The sequence below is a fragment of the Pseudophryne corroboree genome, chromosome 6 (assembly GCF_028390025.1).
Source record: "Pseudophryne corroboree isolate aPseCor3 chromosome 6, aPseCor3.hap2, whole genome shotgun sequence".
NCBI classification, from domain to species: domain Eukaryota; kingdom Metazoa; phylum Chordata; class Amphibia; order Anura; family Myobatrachidae; genus Pseudophryne; species Pseudophryne corroboree.
This window is the reverse complement of record NC_086449.1, coordinates 491,306,074-491,328,899: the sequence shown is the minus strand read 5'-3', so window position 1 is coordinate 491,328,899 and position 22,826 is coordinate 491,306,074. Positions and strand designations below refer to the sequence as shown.

At 44.2% G+C, this 22,826-nt stretch overlaps 1 protein-coding gene across 8 annotated transcripts in view; it reads right to left on the bottom strand.

Annotated features, from left to right (window-relative positions):
* Nucleotides 1-2,240: 2,240 nt before the first annotated feature.
* Nucleotides 2,241-22,826, bottom strand: part of PPHLN1 (periphilin 1) — a 217,531-nt gene continuing 196,945 nt past the window's right edge. For 6 of the 8 annotated variants that reach the window (XM_063927327.1, XM_063927334.1, XM_063927332.1 and 3 more), the window contains one exon: nucleotides 5,264-5,485. In XM_063927327.1, the coding sequence (XP_063783397.1) occupies nucleotides 5,279-5,485 (207 nt within the window). In that variant the 3' untranslated portion in view covers nucleotides 5,264-5,278. Of the gene's footprint in view, nucleotides 3,464-5,263; nucleotides 5,486-22,826 lie in introns of those variants that run through there. The other 2 variants (XM_063927330.1, XM_063927333.1) reach the window with 1 other exon arrangement.

The following is a 22,826-nucleotide window of genomic DNA, read 5'->3' as shown; positions in this document are numbered from 1 at the left end:
GAGGCATCAACTAAAAATCATTACATCTACCTCGTGCATTTGCATACAGGACCCTGTGATAAACTCCAGGAACCAGCACGGGGGTAACTATCATTGTTTGTTTTGCCTTAATAGTCCCATACTAGTTTTTGCGGAGCCTTCTGTGGACAGTATATATGATTTTATACTGGGACGCCAGTGGTAGAATCAATTGACATTCTGATAGAGAGCCTCTCTCTCAAGATATTCAATTTTGCACTTTAGTTACATTGTATACTGTCTTAATAGCACATTTACAATTATAGATACAGTGTTTCTGCTTACATATGCTAGAGGTATTAACCTCTGAATTTTTAAATTGTCAATTTTTCATGTATTGTTTGTTTTATGTGTTTATGTGGTATCTAATTGTTTGATAAAAAATTTTTTAAAAAGGGGTCAAGCCTCATTGAGTCAATTATTCTCCATGATAGACTGCCTTTAATTGATTGGTCAATTAACTCTAAGTGATTGGGAGCGCAGAGCATTTCTTTTGTTTGTGTTTCATAGTGTTTTTCAGCCTAGCCAGCTGTTTTGCTCAGCAGCCGTAATTTCACTATTTTTGTATCGATCACCAGTTGGTTAATTTATTATTATTATCTATAGCGCCAGATTTATACAGTTTGGGATTTATCTCCAGCTGTATTTCTATACAAGATCTTATTTCGGTACCTAATGGCAGTCAGGCTAACTCTGGCGAGCACATGGAGGGCTGTGCGGCCCCCCAAAGAAATGCCACCCCACACCATTACTGACCCACTGCCAAACCGTTCATGCTGGAGGATGTTGCAGGCAGCAGAACGTTCTCCTTGTCGTCTCCAGACTCTGTCACGTCTGTCACATGTGCTCAGTGAGAACCTGCTTTCATCTGTGAAGAGCACAGGGCGCCAGTGGTGAACTTGCCTATCTTGGTGTTCTCTGGCAAATGCCAAACGTCCTGCACGGTGTTGGGCTGTAAGCACAACCCCCACCTGTGGACGTCGGGCCCTCATACCACCCTCATGGAGTCTGTTTCTGATCGTTTGAGTAGACACATGCACATTTGTGGCTTGCTGGAGGTCATTTTGCAGGGCTCTTGCAGTGCTCCTCCTGTTCCTCCTTGCACAAAGGCGGAGGTAGCGGTCCTGCTGCTGGGTTGTTGCCCTCCTACGGCCTCCTCCACGTCTCCTGGTAGCGCTTCCATGCTCTGGACACTACGCTGACAGACACCGCAAACCTTCTTGCCACAGCTCACATTGATGTGCCATCCTGGATGAGCTGCACTACCTGAGCCACTTGTGTGGGTTGTAGACTCCGTCTCATGCTATCACTAGAGTGAAAGCACCGCCAGCTTTCAAAAGTGACCAAAACATCAGCCAGAAAGCATAGGAGCTGAGAAGTGGTCTGTGGTCACCACCTGCAGCACAACTCCTTTATTGGGGGTGTCTTGCTAATTGCCTATAATTTCCACCTGTTGTCTATTTCATTTGCACAACAGCATGTGAAATTGATTGTCAATCAGTGTTGCTTCCTAAGTGGACAGTTTGATTTCACAGAAGTGTAATTGACTTGGAGTTACATTGTGTTGTTTAAGTGTTCCCTTTATTTTTTTGAGCAGTGTATATATATTCATTATATTGTTTTTTTTTTCCTTATACAAATAATGTTGAAATATACAATTGTATCTCCAATGTAAAAGAAAAGGAAAAGTTTTATGATAAGTTTTAAATCAAAATATTTTAATAAAGAGATATATGTGATTCTAATATGGGTGTATAAATGTGTAAGGTCATCCTCTCTTTATATAACATCCACCAACAGTCATCTAATTATATCAGATTATAGAATAAGAGCGCTCCATAGAGATATTTCTTCTTATATATATATATATATATATATATATATATATATATATATTTTAAATATGTGTCTGTGTGTTTAATGCCCGTAGCAGTTCTTTAATGTACTTTTCTATGCACTTTCTGTGGCACTGCAGACCCTTGTGAGAAGATAAGATGTGCCGCTTGAGCCACAGCATTGTCCGCCTATGACTTCCAGCTGATCACGTTAGTAAATGCAGTTCTACAACAGCTCTAGGGCCACAGATTTCCATTTTTATGCTTTTACAGTACATCATCCAATAAACTCCTGCTGAAAGTAAAATACAGGTGACTAGTGTGCAGTTTTGGCAGCCAGAACTAATGTTAGTTAGCTGAAGAAAAAACCAAGAACTACAAAGTAAATAAAGTCAAATGACACATTGTATTTTGTCAGCAAGGATAGGTTTTCATTTATATACTCTTCTGATGTGGAAAAATCAAAGTTTAAAAAGAACATATAATAAAATTGCAATATAGATGTAACTCCAGGTATATTCTGAATTGTAATCTCTGTGATACTTGATGTTGTTATAAACTACTTGAGTGACCCATTTAAGTTGAACACTAACCACTCTACAAAAACTATTGCACAGGTAACAGGGTGACCCATATAAACAAATCAATCTTATTCCTATAGGATACAGTAATATATTCTCACAGTAACCTGCAGATCATTTTTAGCCTACATAAATATTTTCTAAAGTGTTTAATTTATTCTTAAATCAAACTTTTTGTGGCACAAGAATTGAACCAAACACCCTTCTGTATATACTTTAAGCATTTCTACTTTTCACAAAAGAATGAGTTTGCAATGGGCATCGATAATACAGGTTGATCCATACGATATTTGTTGTATTTCTTTGTGCCCATTTCATTAGGATCAACCTCTTTCTCAGTGTTTATGGACAATTACTTTATCAGGTACATGTATTTACAATACATGGTATTAAACAGCTTTCTCATGTAAAATAACAATGATGCTGTACAGAAGGAAATGGTAATTTCCAGAGATATTCATAAAATTAAAAATAAAATAAAACAAAAGAACATTTTAAACATTCTACATTTAGTGAATTTACGGAATTGACAGATCTAGGAATGCAATTACTACAAACAAACAGTAAATGTTACATATTATACAAATACTGCAGTAAAAACAAATCAAAGAAAACTATGAATAAAATACCCACCTACAGCTCAGCCTATTTATCATCTACATTTAAACATTTCTACTTTGTAACTTACAAAAAAATTATAATAAAGCGTAATAATGTGCGATACCTATGAAAATACCAGTTACACTAACTGTATCTTAGCATCGGACATATCTATATGTTATAGGTTATAAAGAAAGTCCAAGAAAAAAAAAAAGTTAAACCCACAGTAATTCTATATACATGCTATGCCAGGTCCTGAGGAGCTGCATCATATTCTGCAATGTACAATTTCAGCTCTTCAATACATCTCTCGCCGATTTCACTTAAATTCTGCCGTAATGCAAACTGGACCTGTTTTTCAAGGGACGGGTCCTTGTCTATCAGCATCTTCACGACCATGCCAAAAGTCTCGCAATCCTGCCTGTACACCTGTGTGAACACAAACATAAAAATTGTAGCATTCAGGAACCAAGTTTTGGGCTTCACCACACTGTGGGAATTTCAAATATTGTAGATAACCCACATATAAAACGTTCCAGCACAGAAAGGTAACAACTGTATATACAGTATTAACAGTAGACAAGGGTAGGACTGTATTAAAACACAGAGTGTTCCAAGTAATCTCATTTGATCTGGGAACTGCATATCACCTTACGCCAGTGTTTCCCAACCAAGGTCCAAGGCACACGAACAATCCTGTTTTTAAGCATAGCCATACTTGAGCACAGGTGAATACATTAGTATCTTGGATATTTTGATTTTTCCATCTGTGTATGGATATCACTAAAACCAGGACTGTTAGTGTGCCTTGAGGACCACGGTTGGGAAGGACGGTCTTACACCTTTATAAAAATAGGAAGACATTTTTGGAAGAATATATGCAAACAAGTACTTCTAAAACACACACAATTTATATAAATGCAGAACTCCTCAACAACACAAATACATTTTGAATGGTATAACAGAAAAATAATTTTTCAATGCAAAGTATTGTATTAATTATTAATACTGTATTCCATCACTCTCCATACTGTACAAGGAGACAAGTGTACATGTATGTTCTGGGCAAATGTTAGGTTCTTCTGCCGCTCCCTCTAACTCCAATATTCAACAGAGCAGGGTGCATGGATTGTGGAATGGCCTTGTATATTCCTGTCTGAGGTATTACAAACACTGCACTTTGAGGCAGATTATAACCTAAGTGCCTATTATGCCCTCTTTATGGACTGGCCACACTTGCCCTAAAATCAAGCATTAGGATACTCCCCCTATAGAAATCCTGCATTTGCCCGTGGATGTGAGCATACAATTCCATATTAATTTTTAATTATAAATTTCAATTGTATATGTTAAAGAGAGAGAGAGAGAGAGAGAGAGAGTGTTTGTGTGTGTGTGTGTGTGTGTGTGTACACACAGACCAAGCAGCAAGAGAAACCTTCACACTGCAAAGTACTGTATTGCTGCTGCATCGCCACTAAAGTGGTAGAGACACATTAATGCTACCCTAAACATTCTATGATGATTACATATTAATTCATTTGATACAGAAACAATATTAGACTATCCAATAAGTTCAAACAATAGAAGAAAATGTTGGATGCGGTTTTAATATAAAGTGAAACAATCACAAGATTCCAAAACTCCTCCTTGTATACAGTGGGCTCAACCCACTAAGCTTCAAATCACGAGTTATTGCGGCTGTATGCAGCACTTACGGTATAGCCGGACTTGCCGCAAGGTCGGGGTGAGAATGGGCAGAGAGGGGGGCGATTTGCTGTGCAGTTGCCTGCGTTTCTACACTGTTGTAACGGCAACTTGCCCTCTTTGCACTTAACTGCATTGAGCCCAATATGTAGTAAAAGCTTTAAAAGTCATTTAATACAGGTAGAGACAGTATCTTCAGAACTCACAGTACAAAATTGCACGTATAAAATGCTATAGCATTAATGCAACAATGATAGCTGTGCCCTTTCTAATTCAAACAAATATTGTGAAATTGTAATCATATGTCTAGCCCCCAAATACATAACCTTACTTTATCCACACAGAACTTCATATGTTATATAGCTAGCTGATCTCCCAATTTACCTACAGTAGGCTACACTGTAAGGATAGGAACTCCAGCATGGACGCTTCTATTACACTACATCATTTTGTGTTATCTGCAAACATACATGTGTGATTATGGAAGTGTTACAGGTTTATAACAGACTTAATATAAAAAATATAATCGTTTACATATAATCATTGCTTAGAGTTGCAGGACAAGCGTTCTACTGTCCTGTCTGTGACACTTACATTGTATGTGTTGTAATGTAGACAAAGCTGTTTAATATAACACTGAGTCAACAAAACTCTGTGGGGTATTGAGAATCCCAAGTTTGTTTTTAAACAATGAAACCAAATTTCCCTAGGGTGATAGTATTCTTGCGGTAATAGAGTTGGTTCAGCCTTCGTAACAGAGGAGAAGAAATAAAAAAACAAAAAAACAAAACAAAACATTTAAACAACAGTCCTAGCTAGAAGAGCCACAGTACTAAAGCTGATAAAGTGTAAGAATATTAAAATTACCTATACACATTAAAGCACAGTAAAAAAAAAAACCCCACAAAGAATACTTTGGAACAGAAAAAGGAGTGGTCACGCAGTTGGGATACAGCCTACACATTCTCATCTGTAGGATATATAGCTGTGGGCAAAGGAAATGAGCTATTGAGAAAGTATCACTTTTATTAGTCCAAAGGCATTATACTCTTATCAGCCCCATCTATAACCACTCAACAAGCTGCTGTAGGCTAGGTGTCTGGGGCAGGTGAAACTGCTTGTTAATTAACATTTCAACACTCCATTACATTTCTGAGGCATGGACACTTCAACTAAAGCACTTGTTACCCTTATGAAATACAAAAGCCCAAGTGACATGTATGTGCATAAAGGAAATGGTCTCCAATACACTTAATTTTCTCTTCATGATAACGATCTTCTTCAACCGAAAAGTTTCAGATCGTCCTTACACGGGGGCACCTGGGCTCTATGTCATTAAGGTATGGCTGTTCTGTCCTACTGCTCTGCAATTAAACTTACCATATTTGCAAAGGAATGTGAGTCATGTTATTTTCATGCTCGTTTGAGTCAGGGTATACTAATTTTTCATTTCAGTAAAATCTGCTCTTTACTAAATAACAGATTGCAGCCTTCGCCCACAAACTCCTTTCATATTTTAAACCTCTCAAACAGAAACTTTGTTTCTCAAAAGGAGCCCACAAAGATCAACATCAACGCCAAAGGAATGTTTAATAATTATTAACAGATGGTGTAAGGAAAGTACAAACAATATAAATAATGGTTTGAATGGTGTAATGCGTCTTCTTTTTCCCTGTAAAAAAAACAACTATCTATTCTCTTTAATTCTATGAAGAATAAAGAATTAAATGTTGTAACAAAAAGCAGGATATTGTTTTTACCCACTTCTAATTTCCACCCACTAGAAACAGTTGTTTGCAATAAGCAACCAAAGTTAAAGTGCACATATGAACTACACTCAGAGCTGTACAATGTTCATGAGAATGCAGTGTATCAATCCTGTAAAAAAGTCGGATTGAGATGAGTGAGCTGAGAGCAGGAGATGGGGGAGCAGCGGGGAGAGCAGGAACCCAGCGGCAGCGTCTACCCGGCTCCAGCAAGCGAGGTCCCGCTTGCTGGAGCCGGGTGGACGCTGCCGTGAGCCTCCTGTTGTTACGCTGCTGCAGCCACTGCTTTCCCGTCTGCTCTGTCTCCTCCGCTGCTCTCCCCCCCGACGCAGCAGACATCTCTCATTCACCCCGGCGCAGCAGACATCACCCCCTCCCGGCATCCAGCGCCGCTGACAGCTTCCCCCACTGCTGACAGCAGCAGCAGGACATGACAACGGGAGCGGCCAAATCCGACAGTCGGATTTGGCCGCTCTTTTGAATAGGGGTTGTCGGGTCCATTACGACAACTGCATGTCGCAATGGACCTGACTCTTATTGAATATACCCCTAAGTATAGTACCCCTAATCTCTAACTCCTCCTCTCCACAGCCTAAACCTAACACTCCCTCCCCACAGTCTAACCCTAATTCCAACTGCCAGGATCCTGACTGGATCCCATTCACACAAGAGGCACATCATAACACTGAAAGGTCGTAAAGAGAAAGGAGAATTGTTCTAGTTTGACCTGTAAAAGATCTCAAACCTCCCAGCACTTTAAAAGCTAGGTAACACACAATTCAATTTTGGTCATCCCAGTGGAAGGGCTCAATATTGGCAGCAGTTACTGATTTTCCGCCACAACACGCTGAATTTGCATATGTCTGCCCACAATGAGATAATCAGGATAAAGCATAATAAATAAGGGCAGATTATAGAGAATGCACACACAGTGCAAAATACTGGGACCTTTTGGCTGATATCTTCTGTCAGGACTGATTGATCAGATAATCAAAGTTGAGAATTTCTAGGTGTTTTTGGCCTTTTTTTTTTATTGGTATTTGGCCTAAACATGCAATTACTCAATAAAGCAGGCCGAGCTCCCGTTTACTGTATAGTGTGTACCTAGCCTTAGTCAGTGTTCTCCCCAGAAAATATTTCTAGGTGGGTGGCTACAAGAAGTAGCCGGGTGGGGGCCTTCACAAATATTTTTTTTTTTAAACATTGCCCAGATAGGGCCCAATTGCTTTCTGGATGCAAACAATTTTTTTTTTTACCAGCTCCCAGATACTGGGTGTAGTATGGTATGCCGGCGGCCGGGCTCCCGGCGACCAGCATACCGGCGCGGGGGAGTCCAACCGCCGGCATACCGACAGCGTGGCCAGCACAAAAGAGCCCTTTCGGGCTCGCTGCTCTCGCCACGCTGCTATTTATTCTCCCTCCAGGGAGGTCGTAGACCCCCACGAGGGAGAAAATCTGTCGGTATGCCGGCTGTCGGGATTCCGGCGCCGGTAAACTGTGCGCCGGGATCCCCACAGTCGGCAACCTGAAGACCACCCCAGATACTGTCCTCACTTGCTGGCTACACAGAATTGTTCCCCAGTAAACAAATATGTGAGAGTGGAAGCAGGAGGAACACTCTTATGTTCTCTGGAAAGCAACTGTTCCCGCCAGTGTGCCCTTGCTTTTATTCAAGGGAAGGGGTCTATGCCCCTCTGACCAGGGGACTGAGGCTTGTGGGGGCCCCACCAATAAAAAAAAACTGACCTCACTTGCCCCCAACTATAATCTGGCTCTGCTTCCATGCAGCGACCACAAGGTGTCCTGCCAAGTGTCCCTATGCCCCCCTCACAGAAAGTCACAGGGTGTCCCCTCTGCCTCCATGCAGGGCTTCACATGGTGTAATCAGAGCCACAAGTGCCAGCAAAGAGCTACTGAACATAATGAAACTCCTCCTCCACAAACTGATGACAGCAGGAGGACCCCAGGCCTTCGCTCTAGTGCTTCTGCTCCCTGGTGCAAGTAAGTGACTGCTCTCCCCGCCACTGGAGAGGGGGCAAAGGCCTGTACACACCACCCAGCTACCATCTTCCACCCCCTCTGTCCCTGTACACACTGTAGCAGTGTAGGTTCTAATGGTTCTAACCTGTGCCCATATACCATTATTGTTTAATGTACATTTACAGACCACCACTTACTCAGCATGATCATTATTACAATTACAAAATACAAAACTGGCACAACTTTCAGCAACTATCACACCCATATCCTCTGCGTTTTGGAGACAGCTATTGTCACGAGGAATCTCGGGCAAATGATAGCTGTGCATGTGGGCTGTGTTCCCACACAGTATATAGATTTACTGAAAGTCACATTGTAATAGATTCTAAAATGAACACAGCAATAAAACAGAAATGTGTTTATAGAAGCAATGACTTAAATGGTTAGGTAGAATTGTTAGTGATCCGTTCAATTTGCAGGCAGTCAGGATACAGACGCCAGAATCCTGGCAAAACAGGACTATTCCCACTCGTGGGTGTCCACGACACCCACAGAGTGGGAATAGATCCTGTGGTGAGCGCAGCAAGTCACCGAGCCCGCAGCGTGGTGAGCACAGCATACCAACAAGGGGACTCTTTGCGCTCGCCCCACTGCAGACATTCTGGCAGGCAGGATGCCGCTGTCGGGATGTGGACAGCCGGCATCTTGCCCGCCGGTAATTCGTATGTATTCAGATTGTTGTATAGAGGAAGAATGCCACTCCTAACTGTAATTACTGATCATTTTTGTGCAGACAATAGATCACAATTAGTGCGCCTGAGCCGCCGAAAAGAAAAGTGGTTAGAAGTATCACCAATACTCCCGATAGACAGAAATACAACAAATAGTTTACCACCTTTTATCTCAGGCGCTCCTCAACTAATACAGTGTTCAATCTCTCAGATTACAGGAGACATATGCCCTTGGAAAATGGAACATAAAAATACATAGTGTGATATTGTAACAATGGGAGAAGACAGGTGAATCAATCTCTAGAGGTGCCAGACTCGTACCGCATCAGGTGGTCTACTATTATGTAGACAATTGCGCAGTGTTTAGAGCGGGTCACCGTCTTAGATATATCCTGACTCCTTCCAACGTCTCTGGAGTGTCCCCTTCTTATTCCAACCCAAGGTGCATGTGAATAAAAATGGTACTCCAATAGTGCATTACCATAAAAAATTTATTCACAAGATTTAAAACTTTAAAAGGTGGGTTCTTACCAGACTGAATGGTCTACACAAAACAGTAGACAACAGCATTTGTTACAAATCAAACAACCAGGCGTCCCCAGGAGTAGTTGTATACAGCCAGGCAAGAGCTCCACACACGTCCTGCTACCTTCACCAAGCGCCTGAGATAAAAGGTGGTAAACTATTTGTTGTATTTCTAATTACTGATCAGTCTCTAAGTAGTTCTTGCAACATTTTTAGTGACATTTTAAATCACATTCAAAATACAGATACAATTAACTCGTGTGCTTCCTAATAGATCAGCTGCACGTTTCTCTAACTGCATCTCTATAAACATGGTAAGGAAAAGAGGAGCATAAATGTTGGGATTAGAGAAAACAGATAAGTCAGTGGATGGCGTAACACTAACCTCATCCATTACATCTGTTGAGAAAGGCTGGGGAGATTTAGGCCACACACAAACTGACACCCAAGGCTCCATGCACGCTATTAGAATGCTATTTGTTATGTGTTTGGATTAAGAAGGTTAAGAAATTCTCACATGCAACTAATAGTATCGTAATAGTGCTGACAATCTATTGAGACATACTACGTTTTTAAAAAAAGAAGATTTTTTTTTCTGTTGTGCAAGAAAACATTTCTCTCTTGTGGCATACACTGTTCTAGGTTTTAAGTAACAATATCCACTCTTGTTTTCTCTATGTTCCACTCTAAGGGAGGAATTTAACTGCCAGCGAAGGGTACGTATTGCGAGATGGGATACTGTTGCCGGTGTATAAGTGCCACGGCAACAGCATCCCATCTCGCACCCTCTGCCCGGCCAAATGCAAGATTCGTACAAAAGTGCTCGCTACCCTATGCAGAAACAGAATCACAATTCTCACCCCCTTCACCCAGCTGGCAGAATGCCAGAATCGCACAAAAATGCTCGCTACCCTATGGCGGCAACAAATACTTTTGTGTAAGATTGGGCTGCCATACAGCACGGCTATTTGCCCAGGCGCAGGTATTCACCAGCAAATTAATCCCCCCCCCTCTAAGAGCTCCAACAAGAACACTAAATCTTTTATTTTATTTTATAACAAGATGAGAAAGCAAAGAGCAAATACAAACTCTGGGACAGGTGACAAACACTATACATTAAAGTTGTGCAGCACTGAGCAATATAAAAACACAATTATACATATACAATTTCCTTTGCCACCCCCATATGCAAATTCATGAGCACTGAAAAGCCACTTGCACTTTTTGTCTCCGACTTGCTTATCTTCACAGTCTTTGTGATCAAGATAGAATTCTAATTTAGAGCAAGATAATAAAAAAAGATAAAGAAAACAAAAGAAATTACATGCTTTGAGAATAACAGAGGAGCAGCAAAGAGCTGTTTTACATTGGAAGTAAATTTACATACTTCAAATGAAGGAAACAGAATTATATTGCAAAAATACAAAATTATTTGTTATGCATTTATAGTGTTTGAACAGTTCACAGTTCTATACAGAAACAATATGGTTGTAGAAGTCTGAAAGTGGCTTTGTTCACTAAATTTTTAAGGCAAATAATATTCTCCAAAGGATGCCCCATCAGTGCACGGAAAAATTAGTTGTGTTCAGCCTACAGAGTCAGATCAAGAATTTCTGTTTAGTGGTGGGGGGTTAATCTGGGCTCTTCCCACTTTCTAGTATGTATTGTTTACTAATATAAATAATACAAAATACAAGTGTGCATCATCCCCGTTTTAAAATCCACAATGCAGGGCATTCAAACTGGATGTGGTCAATTTTCCTACAATCAAAATACCAACATTTAAAATACCGACAAGGTCAAAATAACATTTAAAATACCGAAAAGGTCAAAATACCAACATTTATAATGCCGACAAGGTCAAAATACCAACATTTAAAATGCCGACAGGTAAAAAAGTCAACATGAGTTTTTCACTGAAACTGACTTGTTCATACCTTACCATCCCAGTGGACCTGGAGAGGAAATATAATAGTGTGCAGTGAGGCACCGTGCCCAAAACATGACGAGCGCAGCGGGCCATGTGATGGGACGCGGTACACTTATACGGTGTCCATGTCGACATACACACAATAAACAATGAAAAATGTGTGTCGGCTTTTTGACCTGTCGACATTGTAGGTATTTTAACCTTGTCAGGATTTTGAGCATCATTCAATTTTTGTCAGGATATTGACCGTCGGGATTTTGATTGTAGGTATTTCACACTAAACCCGATTCAAACACCAGACCTCTTGTACTATACTCACACACTCAACACATGATTATTTGCAACAAGTAGCAACCATACTAATTCTAGTTAAGTGTAAGCAGGCTGTAATACTTAGTTTATACAACAATTGGGGTGCAATCTACCACTATATGGAACGTTATTGCTTTATTAAAACACTGATGCTTCTACAGTTCATTACATGCTGACCAGAATAACCTGCTAACTCCACAGAAAAAAAGATCTGTAAGCAGGTGGATGTTCTAGCTCCGTGGTTCCCAAACTTGGTCCTCGAGTAGAACACAAACAGTTCATGTTTTCCAGGTCACCCCAGACGCAGGTGCACTGTGTATCACAAACTGTCACATTTTAAAAATCCACAGGTGACCAATGAAACATGAACTATATAGGGTAACAAGTGTATGTCCTGCTTTAAAACCCCAGGAGCGGGGCAGTGACTCAGTTTCCATCTAAAATAATTTCTCCCTTTGGACAGAAAATAATTATATAATTCCCCACGGAGAGCTTGATTTAGAAATGTATGTAACATGCAATACCAATAGTGGGGCATCTGCGCATGTGCACAATGGGTCTTGCATGATTGCATGCAGTGGCCCCTGAGCTACAGCCTGTTGTTTGGGGATGGGATGTTTTGGTGGAGCTGGGCAGTGTTCCCAAAACTATGTTGCTCCCGTTCTCTGGGAGTGGTGAGGGCAGGGTCTGCGTCTTGGGACTCAGATTTCCTAGTCCCTGCAAAGTGAAGAACCTGACCATCCTGCGTAACCTGGGGATTATTCAGATGGCCGATGTTCAGGCAAGTGATCTGATGCAGAGTCCTCGAATGCAGCAGTGGACCACAGAAACCTGCAGGAGTTTATTTACACAAGACACCTTCTGCATATTTTAGTACAACAGTTGCTTCCATAAAAAAAATATTTGGTTCTTATTTAAAATTTACAATATCTAACAAATTGCTCATTGGCTGCTATGAGTTGTAGGCCCTACACACTGGCCGATCCGCCGACGGGCGACCCTGCGGTGGGGGGGGGGCAGTGACGGGGGGAGTGAAGTTTCTTTACTCCCCCCGTCACACGGCTTCATAGAACTGCAGGCAAATATGTTGTTAAATACTGATTTTAGGACTTTTCAGGTAAAGAGGCTGAATGCCTGAAGCTCAAGGTGCTATGTATGCCTCCTGTTGGTGCCTGAGCAGAGGGTGCTCGAAAAGGGTGGTCTTCAGGTTGCCGGCGGCCGGGCTCCTGACAATCACCATCCCGGCGCTGGCATACGGACATCTTTTCTCCCTCTTGGGGGTCCACGACCCCACTAAAGGGAGAATAGATAGCGTTGCACGCTAGCGTGCCCGCAGCGTGGGTAGCACCCGAAAGGGGCTCATTTGCGCTAGCCCAGCTGTCGGTAAGCCGGCGGTCGGGATTCCAGCCGCCAGGAGCCCGACCGCCGGCATCACATACTACACCCCTCGAAAATACCCTATGTGATGACCACTACCCATGCATATAGTAAGGTACTTTCCACTTTCATTTTTCAGGCAGCACCTTTTTTCCTTTGCCTTAGCATTTAGGCTGGGGTTAGGACAATTTTTTATTTTTTTTGGTGAAAAGTTTGGCCTATATGGCACTATTTAATTTATTGCACATTTTTGCACCCAGACCTAAACTAATCACATTTTTGTGTTGCTTTGCTTTTTTTTTTTTTATACTTTCCTCTCCCCTAATTATGGCTCGGGGGTATGGGACATACAGGGCCTTCGTCTTTTGGAGAAGGTCCAAAGACCCAAGCCCCTAGAACAGTCTGAGCACTGCCCTGGATGAGTGGAGCACACAAATTGAGAGTTAAAAACAAACCCATTGGTTGTGTTGAAAATTGAAATCTTTCCAACCCCAGATCAGCAAGAAACAATATTATCCAAAGATTCGATATCCAATACTGCATATATTTTCACTGTAAATGATATTACTCATAATTTACTGGAAAGAAAAAACAAAAATTTGTGTTAGTTTCTCTTTGCGCTCAGTGTAAAAGGATTATTCTATGAAAGAGAAGTCCTTTCATCAGACATTTTAAGAGTTCTTTCTGTGCTTTGGCAGGGTACTTGTGATTTCTATTTATCATTGGTCTCTTCATATCAGGCCAATTTCATAAGTCAAGAATGGAAAAAAAAAATACAGAGCTCTAAAAAGGAAAAAAGAGCCCATACAGACATGCAGCTATGTGTTTGATGTGTCACTTTCTAATCATGTAGATTGTGGCACACACACACACACACACACACACACACACACACACACACACACACACACACACACTAACAGCAATTTAGTCAGAAGCTAACAAAGATACCTGTATGTTTTTTGGACTCTGGGAGGAAATGCACATAAGGGGACAACATATAAAACTCCCTGCACAAGGACCCAAGTGTTGAATGTGTCTGCATATGATTTTGTGTATCTGGCTAACAAACGACTGACAACAATCCAACATGTTTTATATAAAGTTGCTCCTAGTCATCCAAATTTCAGGAAAGGTTCTTTCAACATGTCTAGCAAAATGGTTTGTTTTAGAACCAACTCGCTGCCACTGCAGAGGCCAGGAAAGAAACGGCTTTAGTCTATTCTGCTTCCAATGTGGTGATAAATTATGGATTTAGGATACATTTCTCAGAATTAGATAGTAATGTGTTTCCATTATGGTAATTCAATCATTTACTTTTACAGTGGCATATTACAGTTCCATAGATCTGTGATCTTGCAATAGTTATAGAGGAAATTTAACCCTGCGTCGCTAATACCTGCACAGAGAAGAAAACTTTGGGAAGCCTGATTCCTGATGCAGCCAATGTAGCTGGGAGGTGTGTCTAACATCCCAAACTGAGGTAATCTTTAAAAAAAAAAGCTACACCTGGCGCTTCAGGAAGGCACAATCCACATGACAATAAAATGGTGATGTTAGCTGGTATGCTGATAGTAAGCCAAAATGTGCAGTGTGGCTTCCAATTCCTCCCAGGAGAACAGGCAATCAGTTCAACATGTTTCGCCACTCTACGGGTGGCTTTTTCACCACATCACCATTTGGCACTGAGCATCTGACAGTTAAGATCTAGCACACTGTCTCCGCTGTTAAGCAACCAGTGATAGAGTGGTGCTGGCTGCATGTGACACAGCAGCATTACCTGGCACACAGGATCCTTCATCAGTCAGCTGTTTCCTCTGGTGACCAGGCAGAGTTGAGGGGCACCCACCGCACCTGGATGCGCTGCAGCGACTGGATCCACGGCTACACACTATCTGCTTCCCGGTGGCCAGCCGATATTGTGATAACGGGGACAACACTCACAGGCTTTACAGCAAGGTACAACTGAATTCCCCAGTACGCTACGTCTAGCGTCAGCGACCATCCTCACACACCCGCAAGGGACATTGTGATCTAGGGTCATCCCTGCTGGGACCTTGCTACGTCTCAAGTTACTAGACCCCCCACCGTACAGTGTTACAGGTACGGAGTCTCTATTTACACACAGGACATCACTGTGGATTTACTACAAGGAGCCGAGTATCCTAATGATCTATACATGCGAGTCTATTAAGAATTATTAGAAGGACTATATAATCTGCCATTGTCCTGTATTGGACACTTATAATTATTGAGACTGTGTGATTCTACAGTAACATTAGATATACACTGCAATTAATGTTACAAGAAATGCTCTATGCTATTATTGTGTACACCAATTGTGACTAATTAGCTTCCGGGAGTACTACTTGTATTTTTATATTTGAATTTTAATAAAACATATATGTTATTGTCATGTGGATTGTGCCTTCCCTGAAGCACCAGGTGTAGCATTTTTTTTAAAGATCTTGAAATAGTTACTGACTTGGGCAACCCAGTGCTTGCTTGCATCTATGCTCCTGCCAGTGTCAAAGCAACCTACTGTAACCAAACAGTAGTGTCTGATATAGAGATTAAGGTTCTACCAGCCAACTGGGCTGGAAGATCGTTTGGGCTAAATGGGCTAAAATAGTTTGTAATATGATATTGGGCTAAAATGGTTTGTAATATGGCCTTGGCTGGCGATGCACTATAATTAGCTGTGAAGATATTAGATACAATAACCTTAGTAAATCAATGATAAAGATGTGTCCTCATCCACTATAGCTTCAGTAGTACCGAATAGTCCATCTTAAAGCATCAGGTCTTGGGCAACTATGCGGCCACGAAAATACATAAATCTATAACTTTTTGCAGATCAAAAAAACAGTCTAATCTACAAAAAACAAACCAGACGAAAACTACTCTGGGCTAATTGGACACCCCCCTCTCTCCCCACAAACCTGTGCATGGAGTGCTACAGCTGCAGCTTTTTCTCACGCAAGTTCTGTGCTTCATATATGACTTTGTACGTGTTGAAAATTCCTGTATGGTTATAGTTGCAGCCCAGCCTCTATAGTACACTTTGGTGTTTTGCTGCACATGCGATGTGAATAAGACACAAATTGTTATGAAAAAGACTGTATGATACACCTCTCAGAGCAGCTAAATTGCACCTGGGTGTCTCATGGTGTATACCACTAAGGGAATGGTGTATACCACTAAGCGGTATGTTCAATTAGGGTCGGATCCATTCCGACATGCATTTGTCGGAATGGATCCGACAACCCCTATTTAATCCCATCTCAAAAGTCAAATTGAGAGGAGACCTGTGAGCGGAGGGGAGAGGGGGGAGACCAGACGGAAGAGGGCAGCGCTGCAGAAGGATGTCTCACAGCCGCCAGACCTCACGGCAGTGTCCACTCGGCTTCAGCATGCGTGACTTCACTTGCTGGAGCCGGGTGGAAGCTGCCGTGACACATCCTCCTGCAGCGCTGTGCCTGCGGCTCTCCCCCCTCTCCTCCTCCAAGGTCCCTCATCTCAGTCCGACATTTTTTTTATCCCTTAAAAAGTCGAAAAGCTTTGACTGTTCCCAGAATGCATAGCGCCGCTTCCTCTATAACCCCGCCTCCCTGCACAGGAGCTCAGTTTTTAGATAACCAGCCCAATGCAGTAGCAGGAAAAGAGACGACAACAGTTAGTAGCCACATACACCACACTCTCACGACAGGAGAAGTGTCAGCGGCTAATGCCATACCAACCCAAAGAAGCTAAGTGCGTCAGGGTGGGCGCCTTGTGGAGCCCAGTGTACCTCGCAGAAAGAGTTTTAACAAAGGTAAGTTCTTACCATAAAACTCGTTTTCTGCTGCGGGGTACACTGGGCTCCACAAGGATAGCCATAGGGAATGTCCTAAAGCAGTTCCTTAAGGGAGGGGACGCACTGTAGCGGGCACAAGAACCCGACATCCAAAGGAAGCATCCTGGGAAGCGGCAGTATCGAAGGCATAGAACCTTATGAACGTGTTCCCGGAGGACCACGTAGCCGCCTTGCACAATTGTTCAAGGGTTGCACCACGGCGGGCCGCCCAAGAAGGTCCAACAGACCGAGCAGAATGGGCCATAATGTGAGCAAAAGCTGATAGACCAGCCCTCACATAAGCATGTGCAATCACCATTCTAATCCATCTGGCCAAAGCTTGCTTGTGAGCAGGCCAGCCCCGTTTGTGAAATCCAAACAGCACAAAGAGAGAATCAGATTTCCTAATAGAAGCAGTTCTCTTCACATAGATACGGAGAGCCCGTACCACATCCAAAGACCGCTCTTTGGGAGACAGATCAGGAGAAACAAGTGCCGGAACCACGATCTCCTGGTTAAGGTAAAAATCCGGGACGAGTCCTAAGAACCGCCCGGTCACGGTGAAATATCAGATATGGGGAACTACAGGACAAGGCACCCAAATCCGACACTCTTCTAGCTGAGGCAATAGCCAGCAGAACCACCACCTTAAGGGAAAGCCACTTAAGATCAGCTGAACCAAGAGGTTCAAACGGAGACTCTTGTAGCGCCTCAAAAAACCTCCGACAAGTCCCAAGGAGATACGCAACACACCCTGAGTAAAGGTGTGCACATCGGGTAAGGTCGCAATTTTTCTCTGAAACCACACCGACAAGGCAGATATTTGAACCTTGAGGGAGGCCAGACGCAGGCCTAAGTCCAGGCCTTGCTGAAGAAAAGCCAACAACTTGGCTATACTAAACTTGGAAGCGTCATAATCGTTAGATGCGCACCAAACAAAATAAGAATGCCAGACCCTATAGTAAATCCGAGCCGAAGCCGGTTTCCGGGCCCGCAACATAGTTTGAATGACCGCCTCAGAAAATCCTTTAGCCCTTAAGACGGAAGCTTCAAGAGCCACGCCGTCAAATACAGCCGGGCTAGGTCCTGGTAGACACAGGGGCACTGAACGAGGAGGTCTGGGCATTGTGGAAGTAGAATTGGACGCTCTGACGATAGGCCCTGCAGGTCTGAGTACCAGTGCCGTCTGGGCCACGCTGGAGCTATGAGAAGCAGATTTCCCTTTCTTGCTTGAACTTCCAAATAACCCTGGGCAGGATTGACACCAGAGGGAACAAGTACGGCAGCCGAAACCTCCACGGCACCGCCAGCGCATCCACGAATGCTACTTGAGGATCCCTTGTCCTTGCTCCGAAGACCGGAACCTTGTGATTGTGTCGAGACGCCATCAGATCCACGTCTGGAAGGCCCCACTTTTCCACTAGTAGTTGAAACACTTCTGGATGGAGGCCCCACTCGCCGGCATGTACGTCCCGACGACTGAGAAAGTCCGCTTCCCAATTCAGGACTCCCGGAATGAATATTGCCGATCTGGCCGGTAGATGGCGTTCCGCCCAATGTAGTATCCGTGAGACTTCCTTCATTGCCAATCGGCTTCGAGTGCCGCCTTGATGATTTATGTAAGCCACTGTGGTGGCGTTGTCCGACTGTACCTGAACAGGACGGTTCTGAATTAATTGCTGGGCCAGGTTCAATGCATTGAAGACCGCCCGCAATTCCAGAATGTTGATCGAGAGGAGAGATTCCTCCTTGGTCCACCGACCCTGAAGGGAGTGTTGCTCCAGCACCGCGCCCCAACCTCGCGCCCCAACCTCTCAGACTGGCATCCGTCGTCAAGAGGACCCAGTTGGATATCCCGAATGGATGGCCCCTGCACAATTGTCGGTCCTGGAGCCACCACAGCATCGACAGACGGACCTGAGATCATGTGAGACCTGATCCGGTGAGGCAGGCCGTCCCACTTGGCTAGACTCCGCTTCTGGAGGGGGCGAGAATGGAATTGAGCATACTCCACCATGTCGAATGCTGACACCATGGGGCCCAGCACCTGCATCGCCGAATGTATCGACACTTGCGGACGAGAAAGGAAGCAACGAATCCTGTCCTGAAGCTTCAGGACTTTCTCCTGAGACCAGAACAACCTCTGGTTGTGAGTGTCCAATAACGCTCCCAGATGCACCATGCTCCGAGCAGGGACCAGGGAGGATTTCTTCCAGTTGATGAGCCACCCGTGGGCTTGTAGAAACTGGACAGTCATATCCAGATGATGTAGGAGAAGTTCTGGGGAATTTGACAGGATTAACAAGTCGTCCAGATACGGCAGTATCCTGACCAATTGATGGCGGAGTACCACCGTCATTACCACCATAACTTTGGTGAAGACTCGCGGAGCCGTTGTTAAACCAAAAGGTAACGCCCGAAACTGGTAATGGAGGTTGCCAATCGCAAACCTCAGGTATTGCTGATGTGACGCTGCTATAGGAATATGCAGGTAAGGATCCTGTATGTCCAGGGAGACCATGTAGTCCCCAGGTTCCAAGGCCAGAACTATAGAGCGAAGGGTTTCCATACGGAACTTGGAAACCTTCACAAACCTGTTCAATGCCTTGAGGTTGAGAATGGGCCGGGAGGACCCATTCGGTTTCGGGACTAGAAACAGCGGAGAATAGTACCCCCGGCCCCTCTGCGCAAGAGGCACCTGTACTACGACTCCTGTATCCAGGAGGGTCTGTACCACCGAATGTAGAGTGTTTGCCTTTGTCTGGTCCAACGGGACATCTGTCCAGCAAAATCGATGAGGGGGGGGGCGGTTTTTGAAGGCTATGGCGTAACCTTGAGTGATGACTTCCCGTTCCCAGGCATCTGAAGTGGTCTTCAACCATTCCTGGGTATACCCTAGAAGCTGGCACCCCACCCCGGGATCCCCCAGGGGGAGGCCCGCCCAGTCATGTGGCAGGCTTATCGGTCTTGGAAGCTGGCTGACGGGCCGCCCAGGCTCTTTTGGGCTTTGGCTTACCAGGTTTGGAAGTGCGGGCCTGCTTGTTGTACGCCTGACTTTTTGCTTTACCTGAAGGACGACAGGGGCGAAAGGAAGTACCTTTAGCCTTCGAGACAGAAAGAGCGGTACTTGGCAGACAGGCGGTTCTGGCCGTAGCCAAGTCAGCCACAATCTTATTTAAGTCCTACCCAAACAGAATATCTCCCTTGAAAGGGAGTACCTCCAGGGTTTTTCTCGAGTCCAGATCCACAGACCAGGATCTCAGCCACAAAATCCGGCAAGCCAGGACTGATGTAGTAGAGGCCTTGGCTGCTAGGATACCGGCATCAGAAGCCGCCTCTTTAATATAGCGAGAAGCTGTGACAATATATGACAAGCATTGTCTAGCATGGTCAGAAGAGAATTCAGCTTCTAACTCCAAGGCCCATGCTTCAATAGCCTCCTCTGCAGCCCATGTTGCTGCAATAGTGGGCCTTTGTGCGGCACCCGTGAGCGTGTAAATCGCTTTTAGACAACCCTCCACACGTTTATCCGTAGGCTCTTTTAGAGACGTGACGGTAGTGACTGGTAGAACTGAGGAAACCACCATCCTAGCCACATGTGAGTTTACTGGAGGAGGTGTTTCCCAATTTTTAGACAGTTCTGGTGCGAGGGGATAGCGAGCCAGCATCTTCTTTTGAGGCACAAACTTCTTACCCGGGTTTTCCCAGGGTTCCTGACGTATATCCACTAGGTGGTCAGAGTGAGGTAAAACTTGTTTAACCACCTTCTGACGCTTGAACCTATCTGGTTTCTTAGGAGGGACGGATGGCTCGGGATCATCCGTAATCTGTAAAATCAACTTAATAGCATCCAAAAGATCAGGAACATCCACATGTGAACCACCCTCACCCCATCAGCAGTATCTAAATCAGAATCTGTGGGATCAGTGTAAGTGCCATCTTCATCAGACGAGGTGTCAGTGACAGCAGTGGATTGTGAGGAGATAAGAGCTCGCTTAGAGGACCCCTTGGGCTTAGGCGAGCGAGGGTCAGACTTTTTAGTAGTCAGGGACTGGTTTAACTTCAACTGAGCGGATAAATTGTCCGCCCACGGCGGATTAGCTGCAGGGACCACATATGGTTGTACCGGCATAGGGGGTCCCATAGGGGGTGTTAATTTATTAACTAGCGTATGCAGAAGCGTGGAAAAAGCAGCCCACGGTGGGTCATTATTGACCTCCGTTGCCACAGTTCCACTGGGAGGCAAGGAGCCCCCAGAACCAGAACCCACAGCTGCTATATTCTCCTCATATGGATCTGTGGCTTCAGCAACACCAGCAGTGTGTTCCGCCCCAGAACCGTTACCGTCAGAAGCAGACATGATAACTTGCAGTATCAGGTAACACAGTACAATTAGCAGCAGCACAATACCTCTTACCCAAACCCCTGCGCAGTGTAGTCAGCACAAGCAGGGACATAGGAGAGATACGGTGACTAAAATCACAGAGAAAAATACGTATTAGAGTATATCTTGTGAATATCCTATATTATCATAAGACCTGACGCACCAAGCCCCCTCAGGTTATAGAATATAGGGATAGCAAGTTGAGTGAGAGACACGAAATGGAAACCACTCAGCAAGCTAATGCACACACATATAGTCACAGTTATACAATGCAGAGGTTATTACCAACAATAATACTGCACTGGACCAGCTGATATAGCTATGTAGTCAATAGATATAACACTGCACAGTAAGAACTGGATGTATATCACAGGGTAATTGTACTAGAAAACCCTGACTAAATGCACTGTTTCTTAACTAACACTGTCTAATAGGCAGGTAGAATACTTAAGTGTCATGTAAAGTCACAGCGCTGACAACCAGGCGGCTTTACACAGGAGGATTTGCCCAAGCAGTCCCAGGAACAGTGTAGCTGAGAGAAATGGCGCCTAGACACTGACAGGAAGTGAGGAAAAGACAGATATGCAGCTCCAGGGTGGAAACATTTGCAGGAAATGGCACCCTGGGGCTGGGGGAGGGGCTCCAGGTCTAAGCCTTATCCCCCTGCTGGCAAAACCACCAGGTACTGTGGGCTACTAGTAAAACGGTTTTAAGGGAAAACCTGACCTGCACCCATGCCCTGGTGATCTAGTGGGATCGCCTGTACTGCCACAGTGTCCACTGCCAGCGCGCGCGGCCCGCCTCCCATTGACCACGCCAGATCGCGATAAAGTATGGGTCCCGAAAGCGGGACCCACTCACCACCTCCCGAAGCGCGGCAACGCGATCCCGGAGAGCCCCCGTCGTGTGTGCATGACCATGGAAGAAAACCGGAGCCTCCTGCTGTAGTTACCCGGCAACCAGGGCTCGGGAGTGTACAGCGCCGCTGGGGAGAGATGGAGCTGCAGCAGTAAATGTCAATAGACTGCTGCTGCCCTTGAAGTCTTCACTTTTCTTCTAAAAAGCTCCTCTTAGGGCTGCCCAGCGTAGCCCTCTGTTATGTGCCTGCTATCTGCGGCACCAACTACAAAACTGAGCTCCTGTGCAGGGAGGCGGGGTTAGAGAGGAGGCGGCACTGTGCATTCTGGGAACAGTCAAAGCTTTTCAGCCTGTTGGTGCCTCGGATCAAGATCCTACTCTACACCCCTA